Below are 18,992 nucleotides of genomic sequence, written 5' to 3'. Positions count from 1 at the left end.
GTATCTCCCTCTCTCTCTCTCTCTGTCCCCTCCCCCTGCTCACACTCTGTCTCTTTCTCAAAAATAAACATTAAAAAAAATACACGAGGCATTATTAACTGGGAGGTCAAGAGCTTGTTGGGTCCTGATTGTCATTCTTAACTCAGCTTCTTTATAAGAAAGTCATGTTAATGAAAAGAAATTCAGAAACTAACCCCCCCTCCCCATCCCTTGCCCCAACACAGAAAATTATTACTGGTTTTATTTGGGCAAGTGTAGTGTGTATTGCTCCCTTCCATATGTTCCTCAACAGACTCAGTGACCTGTATCTAACACCTCACAGTACAGGTCCATCGTGAAGCCTTCCCTCCTATAAAATTGCAGCTTCTATTCACTCATAGCTCTCATTGATGCACATTTTAGAAATTCCATATCAATGAAATATGCTCTTTTTGCTGCCTGTATTGACCTCTTCTTTTTTTGTTATCTTTATTATTATTATTATTTTTATTTTTATTTTAAGAGAGGGAGAGACAGCAGGGAAGGGGTAAAGAGAGAGAGAGAGAGAGAGAGAGAGAGAGAGAGAGAGAATCACAGGCAGGCTCCATGCTGTCAGTACAGAGCCCGGTGTTGGCCTCGATCTCATGAACCTTGAGATTATGACCTGAGCTGAAATCAAGAGTCAGATACTTAATCAGCTGAGCTACCCAGGCACCTCTGTATTGACCTCTTCTTACTTCCTTACTCTTTACTCCTTTACCTGTGAACCTCCTAATTTTTAGATCTTGGCTCAAGCATCATTCTCTCAGGGAAGCATCCCTTTTCCCCCACTAGGTTGTTTAGGTTTGTTTGTTATATCCCCTCAAAGAACCTTATTCCTTTCCTTAGAGCACTTCTGTTTATATTTATACACTTACTTAAGAGACTACATATTTTGTTAATTTTTGTCTCCTCACTAGACCTTAAGCACCATGAGAGCAGAGACATGTCTACTTTTGCCCACCATTATTCCTAGCAACTAGCACACTGCCTGGCACATAGTAGACAAGTAGTAATTGGAAGGATGTAAAGGATATAATTCTAGCCTGTGACTGCATGCCTGCTCATCCAGCTCTTGTTCGGAGTTGAAGCAGGACTTGGGAAAGGGTATATTTTTCTCTGTAAGGTCCATGAACTATTCGCCCATTCAAATTTATTTTAGTTTTTTTTAAAAAAAATTTAAGTAATCTCTACACCCCACGTGGGGCTCAAACTCACGACCTCGAGATCAAAAGTCGCTCACCCTTCTGACTGAACCAGCCAGGTGCCCCTGCCCATTCAAATTTTAAAATGTGTCATTTTATATTTACATAAGCAGGTGTATTCACTACTAAATTATAGCTGTGCCATGCAACTAGGTATCCCATTTTCCTCTTGCTAAAATAAGATACCCTTTCAAACTCTGTATGCAAAGTTATGCAACACTGCTGGTGATGCTGATTTGCTTTCCTTTCTGCTACATTTTGCTGCCACTCTTCAGGCTTCAAAATTCCACTGGCAGTTCCTGGCAGAGGTCAAGCCAGTGTTCTGACCATGCCTGGGCATGGTCAAGAGGATATCACTATGTTTTCAAGGTGCTTTGCCACAGGTCATTTTGTGGCCTGTTTCACACAGCTTGCTGAGACTTGCTTGATTGCGCACAAGCTGTTGGGAAAGGGTTCCAGGTGCTCCTGGCATCAGAAGTACTCAAGGTCAGTTAGCTTGCTTTAGGGAGGGCTCAGCCTTTCAGAGGCCGAACAGATTGGTGATTTTATACAATAAAAAAAGCCTGTGGCACGGAGGGTAGACAGGCCGTGTGGGAATATCACTGCATACAGTAAGGTTTTTACAAGAATTAAAAATATTTATGCACCAAACTGAGTCCTGGGGGATGCAGGAGGGCTTTATTGTGGAGGCTCTGGTATAGCTCTGGATATACATCAGAATTTGTTGTATAGCTTTGCAAAAATACACGTGCCTACACCTTATAAAAAACAGAACTCTAAGGGGTAGAAACTGGTAGGTTTCTCCCTACCTCGTTAAAATATAGTACAAGTTTAAAAAGCAGATTCTAGCGTCCCACCTGAAATATCTTGATTTATCAAGTAGGGAATAGAACCCATAGTCTACATTTTTAAGAAGACATCCCCTACCCCTGTCCCAATTGATTCAGAAGCAGTAACATCCCTGAGAAACACTGATCAAGTCCAACCACCAAATTTGTAGAAAAAACTAAAGCCCTGTCCTAAGTGTCCTTTCCATGAGTGGATCTAATAAGGCTTCTCTGAGACCTCGTTCATGAACTTCATACTTGGGTTCCTAAAATGGGACACGAGATATACATTGTGTGTGTGTGTGTGTGTGTGTGTGTGTGCGCGCGCGCGCGCGCGCACACATATGTACACAAGAGGATCCATTGCTCTCCTCAGATTTTCATTTAGGTTCAAAATGATACAAAAGCAATAAGAAACAGTTTCTTAGTTTGAGATACAGCAAGGGCTGGCTCTGTCCAAACTAGCAAAACTAACAGTCCTGTTTCCTGTGGTATTAAACAAGATTTGGTGCTTAAGTGTAAAATAGTATGACATTTGTATAAATGGCAGAAGAGTGGCAAATGTCAGAGTAATAGAAAGAAACACAACGGGCCCAGTCCTTTTATGTTTGTGATCAAAAAAATTAACATTCATAGAGCATTAAGCTTAGTTTTCAAGTACCCCCCTCTCTACCTTTTTCTCCTGGCATGCCTACACTGGGTTCAATGTTATGTGTGAAAACACTTTTGTCCCACCTGTTAGTTGCTCATAAATTTGTGAGGTGGCAAATAGGTGGCTGGATGCAGACCATGTGAGTGGTTGAGAGCTGTAGAGAGGTCCAAACAAAAGACGGTGCTGTGGCAGTACAGGGGAGGGAAACCATAGCTTTTGTTCTGGAACACTCCTTTTGCAACCTAAGTAATGACTCCTGTCTGTACAGAAGTTTTAAAACTATGGGCATGCAATAGATGCTACTGAATGCATTCTTTCCTTCCCTATGTGTGAGATGGAACAAATTAAGGTGGTTTTTTTGTTAGGTTATCCTCAAAAAAGTTTTGATGGTAGGTCTTGCAGGTGAAGCCAGAGATGGAGAAGAGTAAATTAAACCTTAAAGTAGTTCAGAGTTTTGTGTTTTCCTCCATGCAGAGTTAAATCTCAGAGTACACAATGTCTGTCTGTCCTGACCTTCACTTTCCCACTTTATGCCTCATTCCTAGGAATTTCTCTCAGTGCTTTATTGCTTCTTATTTTACCTCCCTATATATAAAAACCTGTTCAACTTGTCCACACTAAGACTGAACATTTCTTAGTGTATTACTCCTTAAAATATTTGCCTTTTGATAGGGGAAGAACTAGCATAAACCAGAGATTGAAAGTTCCGTGCAGAAATTGGAATGGCAGAATAAGACAGTTACCAGCTTCCTGGACAGAAGGATGGACCCTTCTCCACACCACCACTGCACATACAAGGAGCCTAAATGTAATACTGATTTTGAAGGCACTTTTTAAAGTCCTATCAGTCTGGGGACATCAGCTCGATTGGCATTGGCCTTGAACTTCTCTGCCACCTGGCCACATCTGTTCTTTGGAGGTGCTCCCTGAAGAGCCTGATGGTAGCTGTGGAGCAGAAGCCAAATGAGGCCCAAGAGGAGTTCTCTGGCCCTATTGCCCGACAAGGAACATTTTGTCTGACTATGTTCTGGCTGCCTCCCTGAGAGACTGCTCTATTGTTATAGAGTTCTTTTTGATTAATTAACTCATGAGTGTTTTATAATTCATTTATAACAGTTGGTCCCATTGGCTTTCTGAATTACCAAGGGCATTTTCAGTTAGTATTCTGCATGGAACTTTCTAGAACACATTTGGAGAGCATCTAGGGAAATTAGTATTTACCCAAGCCTAAGATTCAGAAATGGAAGGGAATTTTATCAGTAATTAACCATAATTTTCTTTGAAATATGCCATGTTTTCCTCTCTGTAAACAAACATTACCTGGCTTTTTTCTTCTATAGATGTCAAGTGTATAGAATGTGAAATGATTTCTTACTTCTCTCTATAACTGCTGAAATGATAGGAACTCACCTATCAAAAAATTGAACAAGACTGCTTTGGCTGAGTGCTGCTTGTTTTCTCAACAGATTTACAAGACAGTTCACCAGCAGACTGTTTTTATGTTGCCATCTCTCAGGAGAACTTAGATGTGTGTATGTGTGCTTTAAGAAAAAAATTAAAAGGACCATGGAAATTGTATAGTCTATTCTCCCCTGATTCTCTAGAATGTGTGTGGTAACTGAGGGGCAAAGGCTTCATTAATCATCACTTTGATAGTAGAAGATAACTTCAACTTTTCTTCAGACTGTAAATAGATGAACCTTTTTAATTCCTTAGAGTTTGAGTGTAGATTTTTATTATCAAAGCAGTAAGATTAGGAAAATAAATCACATGGCTAGACAGTGTTAGATTCCTTGGCTAATAATATCTTACTGGACTAGAGAACGGGGATCTAGAAAAGGAAAGTAAGGGCACCTGGGTTGCTCAGCCGATTAAGCGTCTGATTCTTGGTTTTCAGCTAAGTTCATGATCTTGCTGCTTCATGAGTTCGAACCCCATGTCGGGCTCTGCGCTGGCCTTGTGGAGCCTGCTTGGTATTCTCTCTCTCTCCCTTTCTCTCTGCCCCTCCCCAACTCACACTGTCTCTGTCTCTCTCAAAATAAATACATAAACTTTAAAAAAAAAATAGAGAAGGAAAGTAATTTGGTATATATGTATATATATCCATCTGCAGTCTGGGAAGCTATCACTTAGGGAGTGGAATTTGAGTTATATTTTCACACTCTGACATGCTTGGTGCTACCACATGAAAATGGCCTCAGATCAAATATGGATCAGATGACTGATAAAATTATTAAAGGTTTGTCACTTGAAGAATCCCAGGTGAATTATCCTGAATAATCCATAACTTAGCAGTCAGCACCTTTATGATTAAACTAAATGAAAACTTCAATCTCCATATTAAGTAGGTAATATGATTTCAGGTCCCTCACTTGCTGAGTGTTATGCCCTCTGTGATGGTCATTCCATCACAGACTGACTAACATTTGCACATCCACAGCTCTGGCTCTCCAGAGCAATCTCAAATCTCCATAATAAGTACAAGATTTCATTTATATATTTCAGGGTTAAGCCAGGAACTTTTTCCTGATGCTGTCTCTCTTGGAGGAATCACATTCGCCTTCTTGAGCCAGGATTATGAATTCAGGAGTGCAAGATGGTCCTCTCAGAGATGTCTTTCTTATTTAAATAACCCCCTCCAGGTTAGAAGTGGCAGAGACTAAAAATGGCAAGAAATGAGGCTTTTGGCAGGTATGAGAGAGGAACAGCTCCCTTGCCTTATGTCCTCTTTCTGGTGGGCAAAGGCACTCACTCTGACTTTGTTTTAAAGTGCCTGGGGCCAAAGAGCAGTTGTCAAAAGTTAATGATATGTAACCATAAGAAAGATGGATTCCACGATGGACCTAAGTAAATTAATGTGTGATCTGTGTGCTGGCTGCTGCCAAATCAGCCCATGCACATTCACTTCCCTTCAAGGGCAGGCAATCCTTGTCTGCAATAAAAATATTACTCCCTTCTCCCTTCTGTCTTCCTGTGGCACAGATTTTGAAGGGTCTCCTTTATGGTCTCTCCTTTATCTTGTGAATACCTAGCTATCATTCCTGGGTCACCATTTCCCAAAATTCAGCTTTTCTTCCTACTCAGTATTTGCAGAATTGATTTCCCATCTGGGCTTTCTTGTATGTCGTCATCAGCACCAAAGTCTACCTCTCAGCTAAGGGGTCGCTGGTCAGATGCCCTTAGAGCCAGATCCAGCACCATATTGTGTGTGATGAGATCGCTGTTAGCTGTGGGTAATATGGATCCAAAGATCAGCCCATTAGTCTTCTTTTGAATCAGTTTTAGAAACCTGTGTTCATTTATAATCAACACTTATTTGAAGCAGTAGCACACTGTGTTCCAAGTCAGGCATATGTATGGTATAAATATAAACTGAATGGGGCTGCCATCAATTATTTGTCCCATTCACGTCAATGGAGCATTTCTTTTCGCCAAATTACCGTTGTGTGTGTGTGTGTGTGTGTGTGTGTGTGTGTACACATTAGGTAAAATGAAGGGGGGTGGGGTAATTTATAAAATCAGATAATTTGAAATTTGAGAGTTATTAAAATTCTGAAACTTCTTTTTTTACTTGGCAAAAAATGCTCAAGACCATCATTGAGGCAAAAGTGAGTGTGTGTTTTTAAGGTGCTTTTCTCAGATTTTGTAATCTTAGAATCTCATTTGTTAGTTTTTCTAAGTTGCTTTGAAATTGGGTCTTTACAGCAGGACTAGCATTTATAACACAGCTCATTACAAACTTAATATTAAAACCCATTCCTTGGGGGCTGCCTGCCTGGCTCAGCCTGTGAAGCTCATGGCTCTTGATCTCAGGGTTGTGAGTTTGGTCTCCATATGTATTAAATAAAATGTTTAAAAAAATCATTCTTTGGTTTTAAAAATATCTTCTAAGTAAGAATTTATTGAGTTTAGAAGGATCTTTCTTTCTTTTTTTTTTGAATATCATACCTAAAATTTGTAAATATAAAATTGCATATGATAGACTAAGTCTTAGACTTGGTAATAAGATAGACTATTTGATTAGAAAGTAAGGGGCAAAATACTAAAAACTCCCACAGCCATGAAATATACAGTATTAAATAAAAAATGTAAAGCATATTTTCATTAATGACATCAGAAGCCTGTTTTTATTTTAAGCCTGTCAGAGGTCAAAATGGATATTAACTTGACCTCTGCTAATTCTCAGAGAAAAATACTAAAAGTAATTTGAACATAGGTCTAATTTGCTTGTGATCTTTCTCAAATGGTGGCTCTAGTAGAAGTTAATGCAGTATCACTTAATATCTTTTCTTGGAAATAGCTTTTGCCTCCCTAGAACTTGTAACCAAAGTCATTTGTCTGGTATTCTTCTTTCAAGTTCTATAAAATAAGTCTAATACTTTCTCCTTGTGGAGGTTTTTCCTTTTTGAGGGGAGGTGGTGTATATTCCATAGGTTATGGAGAGGTGGATATTCTCCAGGCTTACAGTTAAATGTTTAAAAGTAAGTTTATTATGCTTCGCTTTACTCAGTTTTCCCATTTACTCTTAATAGCACCACCTCATGTTTAGCTTCCAGTTTTGCAACATCGAAGCCATTTTACACATTTTTCTTCCCCACCTGTCACCAAACTTGGATCAAGTGCTCCTTTGTCCTCTTCTCAGGGCCCTTATCCCAGCCTGGGGCTGCTTTACCTTGTAAAGGAATGACCACAGTAGGCATCGCCCTCTTTTTTACAAAAACTTTTTTTCTCTTTTGGCTTGCAAACAGTTGGTGTTTCCGGCTCCAGCACTCACTGCGTAGCCAAGAATAAATGACTTAGCCTCTCTGAGTCAGTGTCCTCATCTGTAGAAACTTCTTAGGGTCACAGTGAGGATTAAATAAGTGAATACACATAAAGCATTCAGCATGGTGCCTGGCACATAGAAAATGGGCAATCATTTCCTACTGTTTTTATTTTAGAAAATTTGGAAAATGCAGAAAACAGCATAGAGAAAAAAAATTTAGTATCACCTGAACTCTTGGTACTCTGAGATAACTTTGATCCATATTGATATAATTCAGCCAATTTTCTCCTCCCACGTGTAGTATACAAACTGTTTTGTAATCTGCTTTTCATTTTGAACATTTCCCCACATAATTTAGTGTTCTTTCATAATATGATTTTTAATAGCCACACTGTATTCCATTGCATGGATGCCGCATAATTGAATCAACCAATTTCCATGAATAATATTTCGGTAAACATGTTTACACCCAAATCTTTTTCCCCCCTGGAAGAGAATGTAAACTTTTATTCAAGCAGTGATGTCACAGAATAAATGGCAGTTCTTCCAGACCGCTAACCACAATCCCAGGAGTTCCTGTATGAAGAATAAACTCCATCTTGAACATACCACCATAACAGTCTGCCCCAGCCTTAGAGAACCTACATAAATGAGAGGGATTTACATTCAAAAACATTACACCCAAATCTTTAACCTCATATTTAACTTTTTCTTAAAATAAGTTCCTAGAAAGGCTATTACTAGGTAAAAGCTACACACTGTTTTAAAGTGGTTACATTTTTTCATATTCTGTCCAAATAAATTGTCCCATTTATACTCCAACCACAGTATGGAAGGCCAGTTTTCCTGTCCTTCAGACTTTTTACTTGTCTCCGTGCTTTAATTTTATTCAAGTGCCTCTGAAACTCAGCTCCAAGCACATTTTTTCTCAAAACAAGATGTGATTATTTATTTCTCTCTTTGAGATGGTTAGTATTTCCTTTTACTGCTGGTACAGATCCAAACAGTGTGGTTTAACGGGGAGTTAAAACTTCTCCAACTGCCGGGGCGCCTGGGTGGCGCAGTCAGTTAAGCGTCCGACTTCAGCCAGGTCACGATCTTGCGGTCCATGAGTTCGAGCCCTGCGTCAGGCTCTGGGCTGATGGCTCGGAGCCTGGAGCCTGTTTCCGATTCTGTGTCTCCCTCTCTCTCTGCCCCTCCCCCGTTCATGCTCTGTCTCTCTCTGTCCCAAAAATAAATAAAAAACGTTGAAAAAAAAAAATTAAAAAAAAAAACAAAAAAAACTTCTCCAACTGCCAAGCTCTTTCTTACTCCTAGTTTTCATCTTCTTCATTTCTTAATATTTCTTCTTATGAACTCGCATTCACTACTTTCTAGATTGCTTTTCTTTCCTCCAGTAAATGCTTCTTCAAAACTGATCTTTAAACTCCAGTGATTTTTCTGGTTCTTATCTTGTTCCCACTCCTTAATTTTTCTCCCTGGAGGCCATTCAGCACTTAATATGGCTCATATATTAAATAAATATGTTAATTTATCCCAAGATTCATGCCTGTTTTTTATTTCTTTGTGAAGTGTGTTTTCCCAGTATTTCATGTGTGTGTGTTGTTTGGACGTTAAACTTGCAGGTTCCTTTATGTCAGACGTTTGTTCTCCGAGCGGTGTTGGGTCTAATGCACTTTACTCAGCAGGCATTCAAGAAGTTGGAATTGGCTGGCTGACAGGTTTTTAAGATGAATTGTGAAGCAGTTAGCAGCTTTTAAAATACTTTGCACCCCCGCCCATTCTTTCATATATATTGATTACTTCCTAAAGAACATATACCACTGTAATAGTAAAGAGCTTTTTAGCCGAATGACCAGTAACAGCCTTCTACCTAGTAGGTTCCTGAATTTAGACACTTAGTCATTCTGCTGCTTTTCTTTTATCCTTTTGAGTATTTTTTACAAGGTCTGCTCTAGCCCTTTACTGTCCTCCAGACCAAAGTTGCTATGTATGCAAATTCTGTAAGAGGGTGCATTGGCAGGGCACCTTTTGTGTCCTGCCTCACCAGTTTTTAGCTCATCTTTCCAGCTGTTGACCATCTTCTCAGGTGTAATCTGGAGAACATGTGAACTGTGTGTCTTCCAGTTTCTGCCCTGAGGCTTCTCTGCTACCACCTGAACAAGCACAAACTTGAACATGTAGGCAGATTAACCCCCACAGGGCAACCATTAACTGAGAAGCCCAGTTTTGAGCTGCATTCCACATGACTCTTCAGAGGGTCCCTAGCAGATTCAAGCCCATTGCCAAATGAAGAAATAAAGGCAAGAATGGAGAAGATGGAACAATTATGGAGAGAGGAACACATTAAATAAAGCTTCCTATACAGCTTTGTATGTGAAGTACATAATTTGCTATTTTGGGTTTAAGCTGTTTACTTTCCTACTGTAATGACATCAATGATAATTAAAGACTAAGTGTAGTAGCATTTTCCAGTGGAAAATGACTCCTAGGCTCTATCTAGAATCGTGAAAGCAAGTTAAGATTGCAAGCAAAGAATTATGAACTGTCAGAAGGTTTTCTCTAAAGGCTATCTCAAAATACCTGATTCTTGGCTAGAGCCAAGATGTTAAACTTCTTGGTGCCAAGCACTGAACCAGATGCTGGGGGAACCCAAGGGTATGTAAGATACAGTTCTTATCTCAGCCACACTGAGGAAAATACTTACACCTATACAAATACCTACACAAACACTTGAAAGACTGTTGGCTACTATTAGGTGTGTTCACTAAAAGAATTTGTAGCATTTTAGCCAAACTTTGAAGGATGTGAAGGACTGGCCAAAACCAGTAATTTGTCTACTTTCATTCAAAGTTATTGTGAACATACAGAATGGTAACAGCATAAATTGCTGGGGAAAGTGTAAAGTACCACACGAATGCAAGATACTGATATTGCTAACTAATATTATCGTTTCTGGAATGGTTGATTGTAAGAGCATGTAATTTAGGATTTAAACTTCCAGTAGCATTTCTCATTGATGAAACAATAGATAAGTAATCTTAAATTTTAATTTTGTTTTTCACTTTTTTAGAATTCCAATGAAATTTTTAAATTTAAATTTTTCTTTGTATTATCTGTTACCTGTGGAATAATTATAATCTCAGTTAATAAGATAACAGCTTGGTTTTTTATTGAGATATAACTGACAATTGTTTCAGGTGTACAACATAATGATTTGGTATTTGTATATATTAGGAACGATTACCACATTAAGTCTAATTAACATCTATCACCACACATAGTTACAATTTTTTCTTGTGATAAGAATCTTTAAGATCTACTCTCTTAGCAACTTTCAAATATACAATACAGTATTTTCTTTTTTTTTTTTTTTAACATTTATTTATTTTTGAGACAGAGAGAGACAGAGCATGAATGGGGGAGGGTCAGAGAGAGGGAGACAAAGAATCTGAAACAGGCTCCAGGCTCCGAGGTGTCAGCACAGAGCCTGATGCGGGGCTTGAACTCACTGACCGCGAGATCATGACCTGAGCTGAAGTTGGCCGCTCAACCGACTGAGCCACCCAGGCGCCCCATGCAATACAGTATTTTCAACTGTAGCCATCATGCCAAACATTATACGCCCAAGACCTATTTATTTTATAACTGAAAGTTTGTACCTTTTGACCACCTTCACCCATTTTGACCACCCCATCCCACCAATCTGTTCTCAGCATCTATGAGTTCAGTTTTCTTTTGTTTTGTTTAAGATTCTACATATAAGTGAGATCATATGATATTTGTATGACAGCCTCTTTTTTAACATAGATTCATGCTTGAACATAAGGTTTTAACTGCCATTTGAATACATTTAGAGCATTGCCTCAGTATGAAGGTGATTTCTTGAAATATCTTGACAGAATCTAGTATTTTGCCAGAATTGCTTTCTTTCTGTTCCTCTTAAGAATCTTTCCCACCGGAAGAACTCTATACATGCACATGCAGTTATACCGTTTTAGAAATGAAATGCCAAAGTATAACAACAACATAGTAAAAAAAAAAAAAATTATAGGCCCTGTTCAAAGACCTGTATCATGATTTTAATTAGAAAAGTAAATCAGTAGTACAATTGGAAGGAAATGTGTATGCTTTCAATAATAGAGAGTACACCACTATTTGTAAAATGTGCATTTTAAATTACTGCTGGTACCTCATAGATTATCTCCAAGGAAAAACATTAATGACAGATATTACACTAAATAGCAAGGTAGTATGAGTCTAAAAATAGTTATTCTGCAGTATGTTTGTTTTCCAGTGTCAAGAGAAAATTGTTATTAAATTCTAGAATTAAATATGTTGTGCCAATATGCTGAGTCCATTTACATTTTATGGAATAATTTTATTTGTTCTGCACTAGATGGCTGGCAGAGAAATTGAGCAATGTTTGGTGATATTTTAAAATTGTAATTTCATCAACAACTGACCTAGGAACTCTAAATGTAAATGTGGAAAGAAAAAGTGTTGTGTGCTATATTTTGCCATTCTGAGGACTGATCTATAACTTTTCCCCATCATTTCCCAGTAGACTTTTCCTGGGAAATTAATTGTCATTGTTCTGGCAAGTTTCTCTTCCTCTTAAACTGTGCTAACATTTAAAAAGAAAACTCTGAAGGTTACAAAAAAAACATTTTAAAGATAAAAATTATAATAGTAAGAGCAGTGAAACAATTCAGAAATGTGGAGAGTAAAAAGTGAGTATGTTCTCTACAATTGGAGTATAGCCCTCCCTACCTTCTCCCAGGCACATATGATATTACAGATTAAATATATACATACATATATGTATGCTTTCCATAAAAAGGACATATTGTCACTGGTATTCTGTAACTTTGTTTTTTAATGTTAAAGGTAATATCATGATGTTCTTCCTTGTCAGTTCATGCAGACCTAGCTCATTATTTCCAAAGGCTATAGAGCATACTGTTCTATAAACGAAAAAACAAAACAAAACCCTGTTGATGAGCATGTACTATATATGTGTTTGTGTGTGTGTTTAACTCACACTTGTCTTAAATTATGCAATGAATAGCTGTATCAGAATTTAAAAATATATATATATTAAACTATGTGGATGGGTCTTCTAGGCACATATCCCAGAGACAATCCTTTTTAACAGTTTCTTTTATTTAAATTTATTAGTGGTTGTGAGTATAATTTTAAGCAGTATATGTATGCATTTGTTTATTTTATCACCTTCAGTCCCATGCATGTGAGGCAGAACTGGACCGCCAGGAGATGCCAAACTCTTGGTTTTCTTAAGTGATGTGTTTTAAGAATTTCACAATTCCCCTGATTCATACATGCCGCTGTATCACTTAATTTCTCTCTTAAAGTTCTGTTTAATTGTGATTCTCAGCTGGGAGGGAGAAGAGTATGCTCTCTCCAGCCCAGCAGCAGAACATACCAGAATCTTTGGGGAGGTCTTTTTCAAAGTATGCATGCCTTCCTTCCTACCTCAAATGGAAGCTTGCTTACCTGGTTGAAAAATCACTGCATGCAATTTCAGGTGTTACTAGTTAGGAGTGCTTCCTGCAGATTGTGTAGCCGAGAAAAAATAAGCTAAGAACGATCTATTTCTATGTCTATATATCTATATCTGTATCTATATATCAGAAATATATATGTGTATATATATATATATATATATATATATATATAGGCCAAGACATTGAGTGGTAAACAGTTCTTTTTTCAGGTTAAGGGCATCATTGCCTTAGGTCTCTTCATTCTGTTTATGCCATTATTCCATTATCAGCCCCAGCAGAGGACTCTCTATTCACTTCACAGGAGTTCCTGCGTAAGCATTAATGAGCAGAGAACATCAAAGCAGAGAAGTGGATGCCGTGGCATAGGTGAGCTCACCGCTGGGATGAGTGACTAGCTTCTGCATTCTAGACAAGGGCAAGTCAGATTTATAGCCAGTAAAATTACTATCACTGGGTCCTCAGAGTTCAGCGGAATAGTTGGAACTCCGGGTGATAACTCTTTGTATGCCAAACCCAATCCATCATCTTTTGTACCTTTAAACCTGGTAGAAAATTCCTAGAGGTCTGTGAGTCTATTTGAAGGCCCACCGTACTTCGTAGAGTGGAGTCTAACAATGACAATGACAAGAATGTGCTTGTCTAAAGGGTTTGTGTCACAGTGCTTTCGGTTTCACTACAGCACTTGAGGGGAAGGGAACAGCCTAAGATGGCTACTAATAGGGTTCTCTACCTGTTTTAACTGCAGACTGCAGCAGAATATGTAAAATCGCGACTCCCAGAGGCCCTCAAACAGCATCTTCAGGACTACGAGAAGGACAAAGAAAATAGTGTTTTGTCGTACCAGACCATCCTTGAACAGCAGATTCTGTCAATTGACAGAGAAATGCTAGAAAAATTGACTGTATCCTACGATGAAGCAGGTATGTTTGTCTTTAACACGCGCGCACACACACACACACACACACACACACACAAATGCAGAAATGTCTTTATAGACTTTGGTTTTCCCTGCAGAAATGTCTTTTTTTTTTTTTTTTTTTTTTTTTTTTTCCTGCAGAAATGTCTTTATAGACTTTGGTTAAATTTAGGCCCTTTTCTGAGGTAGAAGATGAAGGGCAGACTGGATTCAAAGTTACATAACATGGATTAACAATAAATTTCTGCTCTGCAGTTTTAGTATCAAAAATTTCATCAAGAGATTCCTAAAAGTGGCTCTTAAATATCAAATCCCTTTAAATTTTTTGCTTTTTTTTTTTAAATGGAATTTTTCTGGTCTCTTATCCACCATGCACTCCTGTTGATTTAATCATTTAAAGTGTCACTTCAACTTTCGATACCAACTAAAACCTTTTACATCTGACAATCCAAGGATTGTTATTTGCCTCAAGCATTACTTTTTAATTTCAGAGACTTTCTTTTCTAAAGAGGTACCATTTTTTTTTTCCTTCAAGTTTCAAGCTGAACTTAACTTTCTTTTCCTTTAGCTCCTCAGATGAATTCTCACCCCTAATACCACATTGTAGACTTGGGTTCACTGCCTGCCATAATTCACCCATCTAAGGGAGTTTCTTAATGAAGGCATGGACAGGCCTCCTTATAAAACCATTTTTAAATATTACAAGGTCTGTCAGCTAGAACTCAATTTTAACAAAGCCAGTACAGTATTACTTGGAGTTTTAAAATCTTTAATAAAATTAAACTTGGGAGAAATATCTTGGATAAAATTGTCATTACTTACCCCTTATTCTCCCCTCCCAGATTTAGGAAAATAGGTTGCTAATGGACAAATGTTGGTAATATTAATCCCCATTTTAATACCAGGAACTTCTGTCTGTATTTTCACAAGGAAGTTGTTAGTTTGCATCTTATTTTCTTCCTCATGATCTAAGTAGTCTCAATGCTGACATTCTTAACATTTGATTTCAAGCTTGAATAGCAAACAGAAGAGCAAATTTAAAAAGCAAACATTAGGGGCAGCTGGGTGGCTTAGTCAGTTCTTGATTTCAACTCAGGTCATAGTCTCAAGGTCATGAGATCAAGCCCCGTGTTGGAGCATGGAGCCTACTTAATATTCTCTCTCTCTGCCCCTCTACCCTGCTTGCTCTCTCTCTAAAATAATTTTTTTTTTTAAAAATCTAAAAAACATATATTATATACTACATATGTCTAACCACTAAAGCAGTTTTCTGGTTACCAATCTGTTCCCATTTACATTCCATCCTCTAATCCCTTTACACCCCTGTCAGAAAGGATCCATATCTCTACCCTTGCCCAAGACATTTGCCCAAGACATTACTACTCTCTCTCAGTCTCCTTTGCTTTATTAATTTTCCAAACACATTGGCTTTCTTCTGCCTGGTGAGTGGTTAGTTATTTGATCTTCATATTTATCTTGTTTTTAACATTCTTTTCTTTGGAATTCGCATTTATCTCCTCTCCCATCCCCAATGAAATAAAGTAAAGCTATGATTTAGCCCAATGAAAATACTATGAATATTTATAGAATCTTAGAGATTATAGACCTCATGTAGTCCACCCACTTCCTGTTCCCATAACCATTTTATGGTGAGAAAACCGGGACCCACAGACCTGCCTAAAATCACACACCTCCTAATTACTAATCAAGCTGGGCTTTCACCACACTCCTGCAGGTTCTCATCCCCTCAGTAGGCATTTGTTGAGTGCATAGCAGATTTCTAGGCCATTGGAAGAAAGAGGAAAAGGTATCAAAAAAGGCAGGGAGGAATCTGAGATATAGAAAACACAGGTCTTTCTTGAAGTCTAGCTGGCGAACTAACACATCTGTGTATGACTTCTGGAGAAAAATTCCCAAGGAGTTTGGGAATAGGCACACTCTGGAATAGCTGCAAGCTATCAAAGTTAAGCTGAAGGGAGTAAAGGAATAGTGAAAGCGGCTCAGATTTTCAGTGGGACTCTTTTGGGGACAGCATTAGTTTAAACCCTGAAGGACAAATGATGAACATGGTTTTATGAAGAGAACATGGTTTTATGAACATAGTTTTAGTCTGCATGCATGAAAGGGCCCAGGTGGACACCAAGCTGGCAATGAACATCAGCCTCAGCCTCCTACCACTCAGTTTTAACTTCTTCAGGAAAAATTTTCCACTCACCTGCACTCTTGTTGAGTAACTACTCCTCTGCAGAGGTACCCTTGTATGTGGACGTTAGGGGCAGATACTCTGGCATGGAATTTATCAGTATGAAGGATTTATCAACTTGAAGCAGTGGAATGAATACAGGATTGGGACCCGAAGAACTGAATTCTGGGACTTTCCTCTGGCTTAACAGTGGTGTGATCTTTAGCAAATTAATCTCTTAGAGCCTCTTTCTGCATCTATAAAGTTGGGCTAGTAATATCTCACAGGGTTATTATAATAAAATACAGCATGTTTGGGGAAGTCCTTAGAAATCATATTGCAAATGCTGCTAATGTTGAATGAGAACAGATTTGGATCTTGTCTGTCTCTCAGACCAGTTTAAAATACTCTTAAGAGGGTTTTCTTGGCATATAAAGTTCGGGGAGAGAGAGGGAAATTTTTAAAAATGATCTTCAGATGCTTCTCAAAGTCAAACCACATCTATCTGTTAAATTACCCACTCTGGGATCAGTTTGCCCTTGGTCATTCCTGCATGAGGTGACACATTTTGTGGGGACTGTGTATATGTATATGAATAGGTGAATGTCACTGTGTGTTATAAAATCAAAAGCTCATTCACTGCCTTCTCCTTCACTACCCATATATTTAATATTTCATTTAAAGAAAGAAGAGAAAATACAAAAATACTGTTATTTAATAGAAAAATATTTCATCATAGTACAAAAGAATCAGGATAGAAAATCGGTAAAAAAAAAAAAAAATAGCCAATACCTTCAGATATAAACATCCTATACTAAAATACTCATTTGCTTCAAGTATTGAACTTATTTTTTTTTTAATTTTTTATTTATTTTTGAGAGAGAGACAGAGTGCAAGCTGGGGAGGGGCAGAGAAAGAGGGAGACACAGAGTCTGAAGCAGGCTCCAGGCTCTGAGCTGTCAGCACAGAGCTGGACACGGGGCTCGAACTCACGAACTGTGAGATCATCACCTGAGCCGAAGTTGGATGCTTAACCAACTGAGCCACCCAGGTACCCCAACTACTGAACTTCTTGTGCTATCCCAGGTTTGATGTCCTCACATTCTTTTTTTTTTTTTTTTTTTTTTAAGTTTATTTATTTATTTTGAGAGAGAGAGAGACAGAGAGAGAATGAGAACACGGGTGAGGGGCAGAGAGAGAATCCCAAGCAGACTCTGCTCTGTCAGAACAGAGCCCCATGCAGAGCTCAATCCCATGAACTGTGAGATCATGACCTGAGCTGAGATCAAGAGTCAGACGCTTAACCGACTGAGCTGCCCAGGCGCCCCTGATGTTCTCACATTTTTAATTCAGCTCTCCTAGTTTTAAGACGTAGTTGTAAATTAGACACTAGCCTGGTCTCTAGAGAGGTTAATTTGTTTTTAATGCTCATCCACGGATAAATCAGCCTGAATGACTTAATGACAGTTGCCACCATCTGTGGCTTCTAAACTTCTAAATACCAATTAATGAAAAAATTCCTTAGATGCTTGTCTAAAACCAGTGGCTTGGAGCCTTTTCTCTCTCCCTCCTCTTTCTTAGTCTTTCCTTCTTAGCATCCTCTCTTTTCCTTTAAGTATATACATACCTTAATGCTTTACTCACCTATAATTCAAGTATCTGGCAATCTGACATACCTGAAATTTAGCAAAGAAATGGAAAGTAAGGAAACACCACATGCAACCATACCATGTCACAGAATTTGTGGACAAACCCATACAACAGAGGCTTTAGATTCTCACCTAGAATCTATATATTTTTATTTTATATTATTCTGAGCAGTTAGGTTATATTTTCCAATGTGATATTTTCTTTTATAAAATTCTTTTTCTGACCATGAGTGTTACATTTTTATTGCAGAAATAGAAGTTAAGTAGAATGGTGTAAGAGACTAGTAATTATAATAATCCTACCATTGTGAACATTTTGGTGCATTTCCCTCACTCAAAGCATTTTTGAAATATGGTTGATAATTCTGCAGTTTTATATTCTGCTTTCTTCACTTAGCATTAGTACGTAAGTACTTCCTCATTTCATTAAAACCTCTTTATGTGAAGATAATTTTAATGGCTGCACAATATCCTGTCTTTGAAAGCACTGCTAGCTAACTAAACATTCTCCTATGCTGACACTTAACGGTTTTTGTTTTTGTTTCTGCTATAATGAATCATGCTGCAATGAATATGGTGGGCATTCGTCTGCATTTCATATTACTTTAGAGAATAGACTTTAGAAAACATGAGTTTAAGATTAGGATTAGAAGGTGGGGAAGGGGATGATAATTGGAGCAGAGACCCTGAGGGCAGCAAGGAATACGAGTAAAGAGTAAATCCACAGACACCTATAAAAAGAAGTTATTCGTATTCCCAGCGTTGCACTACACTCTGTGAAATCAGCATCCATAGACTCTATATTATAGGGTTGACATCATTGATCTTCACAGTAGTGACCTTGATTCACAGAGAATGTTAATTATATTTTGTATGTAAAAATAGTAATTGTGTAAACCAGTTTAGAAATATTTTCATCCAAGTGATTTATTTTTAAGTTTTGACAGGAATGAAGATGTTTTATGGTATAATTGAAAGAGGTTTTGGAACTAAAAGACCCAGACTGTATTCTAACTCTACTGCCAACCAGGTTTATGATCTTGAGTGAGTCACCAAATCTTCCTAAAGCCCATTTTCCCATCAATCAAAGGCATGGACAGGATCTCATAGATGTCTTCCATTTCTAAAACTGTAACTCTGGTCTCTTGACACTGGAAAATGTAGGTAGCCATAGTTTCTGCAAGGTTGCATGTAGCTTCATCTTGAATCTTCTGCTTGCTCTATTGCCTCCCTCTTGTCTCCTCACACAT

The 18,992-nt window shown here is 38.1% G+C and overlaps 1 protein-coding gene across 4 annotated transcripts in view; it reads left to right on the top strand.

Annotated features, from left to right (window-relative positions):
* The window catches only part of PPM1L (protein phosphatase, Mg2+/Mn2+ dependent 1L), a 295,312-nt gene that overhangs the window by 177,873 nt on the left and 98,447 nt on the right, over nt 1-18,992 (top strand). For 3 of the 4 annotated variants that reach the window (XM_060639105.3, XM_060639107.3, XM_060639104.3), the window contains exon 2: nt 13,741-13,915. In XM_060639105.3, the coding sequence (XP_060495088.1) occupies nt 13,741-13,915 (175 nt within the window). Of the gene's footprint in view, nt 1-13,280; nt 13,362-13,740; nt 13,916-18,992 lie in introns of those variants that run through there. The other variant, XM_060639108.3, reaches the window with a different exon arrangement.

This window comes from Panthera onca, chromosome C2, assembly GCF_046562875.1.
Source record: "Panthera onca isolate mPanOnc1 chromosome C2, mPanOnc1 haplotype 2, whole genome shotgun sequence".
Lineage (NCBI taxonomy): Eukaryota > Metazoa > Chordata > Mammalia > Carnivora > Felidae > Panthera > Panthera onca.
The sequence above is the reverse complement of the archived record's forward strand: the minus strand, read 5'-3'. Positions and strand labels throughout refer to the sequence as shown.